This window comes from Rattus norvegicus, chromosome 17, assembly GCF_021556685.1.
Source record: "Rattus norvegicus strain SHRSP/BbbUtx chromosome 17, alternate assembly SHRSP_T2T, whole genome shotgun sequence".
Lineage (NCBI taxonomy): Eukaryota > Metazoa > Chordata > Mammalia > Rodentia > Muridae > Rattus > Rattus norvegicus.
The window spans coordinates 8,364,916-8,368,442 of NC_141550.1; the positions used below are offsets into that span (position 1 = coordinate 8,364,916).

Sequence of the window (3,527 nt, forward strand, 5' to 3'; positions counted from 1 at the left end):
TGCCGGAGTCGCCCGGGCCTCCCTCGCTTGATCCGGCTCGCGGAGCAGGCCGGGCCAGCGATTGGCCGGCGGTAATTACGGGCACGCTCCAGGAGGGGGGCTGGGCGGGGGCGGCCGCCCGCGAGCATAAATTATGCAAATAGCAGGCGCCGCACGGGGCTGACCTGCCGCCTCTCGCCATTCACCCGCGCCGCCTCGGGGGCGGAGGTGGCCAGGGAGGGGGCGCCCATTGTTGCGCGCCGTACTTAAGGGGTCCTGAGGCCGGTCGTGTGCCACACTCGGTGCTCACACGAGCTGATCTGATCGCCGGCGACATCACTCGGGAGACCAGCCCGGCGCGTGGCCCCTGCAGGCGAGGCGAGGAGGCCAAGCCCATTCCCTCCCTGAGCCCCTGCGATCTTCCCCGGCCCTCGCGCCTGCAGCAGGCACAGGCTAGCCCCGGGTCATACGGACAGTAAGTGCGCTTCGAAGGCCGTGCACTCGGCCCACATTCAAGCCCTCCAAACCTCCCGTCCGTCCGTCCGTCCTGCAACGATGCCTGCCCCTTTGGAGACCTGTCTCTCTGACCTCGACTGCGCCAGCAGCAACAGCGGCAGCGACCTGTCCAGTTTCCTCACCGACGAGGAGGACTGTGCCAGGCTCCAGCCCCTAGCTTCCACCTCAGGGCTGTCCGTGCCAGCCCGCAGGAGCGCGCCCACCCTCTCCGGGGCATCGAACGTTCCCGGTGGCCAGGACGAAGAGCAGGAGCGGCGGCGACGGCGAGGTCGCGCGCGGGTGCGGTCCGAGGCGCTGCTGCACTCGCTGCGGAGGAGCCGTCGCGTCAAGGCCAACGATCGCGAGCGCAACCGTATGCATAACCTCAACGCTGCGCTGGACGCTCTGCGCAGCGTGCTGCCCTCGTTCCCCGACGACACCAAGCTCACCAAGATTGAGACGCTGCGCTTCGCCTACAACTACATCTGGGCCCTGGCTGAGACACTGCGCCTGGCAGATCAAGGGCTCCCGGGGGGCGGTGCCCGGGAGCGCCTCCTGCCTCCGCAGTGTGTCCCCTGCCTGCCCGGTCCCCCGAGCCCGGCCAGCGATACAGAGTCCTGGGGCTCCGGGGCCGCTGCCTCCCCCTGCGCTACTGTGGCGTCACCACTCTCTGACCCCAGTAGTCCCTCGGCTTCAGAAGACTTCACCTATGGCCCGGGTGGTCCCCTTTTCTCCTTTCCTGGCCTGCCCAAAGACCTCCTCCATACGACACCCTGCTTCATCCCGTACCACTAGGCCTTTGCAAGACAACGTTAATACTTTCTTCCTGCCCCAGTCTAAGAGCAATAGATGGGGGAGCCGGCTGAAGCCTCGGGGACCACCCTTACCCCCAGGTGGATGCTGGGAGCTTTAAAGAGGGGAGGGATACCTGACCACTTGCTAGGTTGCCGCACCCTCGCTGAGAAGCTGCCCCTCGGACTGTTTCCCCACGCCCCAGCACCGGCCCCTCCTGCCCGCCCCCCAGACGGCCTTTCGGTTTTTTTTTTGCACTTTCTGAACTTCACAAAACCTCCTTTGTGACTGGCTCAGAACTGACCCCAGCCACCACTTCAGTGTGATTTGGAAAAGGGACAGATGAGCCCCTGAAGACGAGGTGAAAAGTCAATTTTACAATTTGTAGAACTCTAATGAAGAAAAACGAGCATGAAAATTCGGTTTGAGCCGGCTGACAATACAATGAAAAGGCTTAAAAAAAAGGAGACACAAGGAGTGGGCTTCATGCATTATGGATCCCGACCCCCACCACTGTGGGCTTGCTCCCGGAAGAACCTGAGTGCTTGCATAGCTATTCAGGCACCGGGCCGGAGGGTACTTTAATTTATTCAGGATGCTTCATTCATATGAAAATGTATTTTTGTACATAAAGAATTTATTCTATTATTATGAGCTATCAAAGTTTACATTTTTGTACTGCAGACGTTTCGTGTAAATAAAAAATAAGTAAAAAAGAAGTCACCAGCTTCCTTGCCTAATAGTGGTGTCTCTCCCCCACTTCCCCTTGGCAGCTCCACCTGTAAACTGAAACATTATCCCACCGCCTCCAAACCCTCCAATCCTGTTTCAAAACAACTTAAAAATAAAACGCACCTGACTAGCACCAAGATCGAGGGAGCCAGATTAAGGCACGTGCGAGCCATTGATTCTTGTCGCCTTGTTAGCACAAGGGAGACCCCTTCAGGCACCCCCTAAGCCAATTAAGACTTTCCGGTGGGGAATTAGCCCCGACCCGCAGCTACCTGTCGAGGTAGGGGCCGAGGGAGTCTTTTGAGGAACTCCACATCAGCTGGCTCTGTGTTTCAAAGGGACAGGATTAAAAAGATCAATACCGTGTGGCCACTGCCTAGGAAGCCCAAGCGACAGGTGGGTCTAGTCTGGGCAAGCAGAAGGGTCTACTCTTGGAGCAGCCTATTTAGAAGGGGAAATTGATTTGCAAACAATGCCTTTAAAGTATTGTCTGTTAAGGCCGCGGTCGCCCTGGCTGTGAGGAGTGGGCTTCATTGTCCCTGAGTGGGGTCTACAGCTGCCTTAAAACTGTGGGCGGGGGCTGGGGATTTAGCTCAGTGGTAGAGCACTTACCTAGGAAGCGCAAGGCCCTGGGTTCGGTCCCCAGCTCCGAAAAAAAGAACAAAAAAAAAAAACAAAAAACTGTGGGCTAGGGTGCTAGCCCACCACACACCGGGCATGGATACTCGCTCCGCAGCTCCAAGGGTGGGGGAGGGGCACCCACAGAGAAGGGTTTTGCTCAGCCAGACCTCAGGGGCCATAGCCAGGGCTTTTATTTGTTGCTAGAGAAATCCCAGTGGGGACTTTTCTGGCTGCAGGGCTTGTCTGACAATCAACTAACGGCACTAGCCAGCCAGAAGTAACTTTTCCTTGAAATTTCAGAATGGAGAAAATTTACAGGAAGGTCCTGACTGTATCCCTGTCAACCTCATGTAATCTGGTCTCACAAGTTGCCCCACAGTAGGACAGCATCCCCCGACCCCATACATTGGATTGCCCTTTGTGGTAAAGCAGTTATCTAGTGGGAAAGGATCTTGTAGGACTCTCTTCAAGAGAAGCCCCTTGCCTTCTGACATTTTGTCCTGGTGGCTTGGATCCACAAACTCATATGCCCCGGCCAGCAATGCTAAACCCTGCCACAGGCAAAATCCCCCATGTCAGATAAGAAGGCTATCTTCCAGAAGGTTTTGGAAAATTGGACACCTTGCCCTGGAGCAGGGAGTGAGTACTCTTTTTTTTTTAAAGATTTATTTGTTTATTTAATGTATATGAGTATACGGTAGCTGTCTTAGACACACCAGATCCCATTGCGGATGGTTGTGAGCCACCATGTGGTTGCTGGGATTTGAACTCAGGATCTCTGGAAGAACAGTCAGTGTTCTTAACCACTGAGCCATCTCTCCAGCCCGGGAATGAGTACTTTTAAGAAGCTTGAGAAGTTGTGGTGTCTAAGAGCGGAGTCAACCTTTCCTCTTAGAAGCTGTGCCTAT

At 56.0% G+C, this 3,527-nt stretch overlaps 1 protein-coding gene across 1 annotated transcript; it reads left to right on the plus strand.

Moving 5' to 3' along the window:
- The first annotated feature begins 291 nt into the window (after positions 1 to 291).
- Neurog1 (neurogenin 1) lies at positions 292 to 1,812 on the plus strand. Its single transcript, NM_019207.2, is given in 1 exon segment — positions 292 to 1,812. A coding segment is annotated over 1 exon segment (735 nt). The 5' UTR covers positions 292 to 534; the 3' UTR covers positions 1,270 to 1,812.
- The last annotated feature ends 1,715 nt before the right edge of the window (positions 1,813 to 3,527 follow it).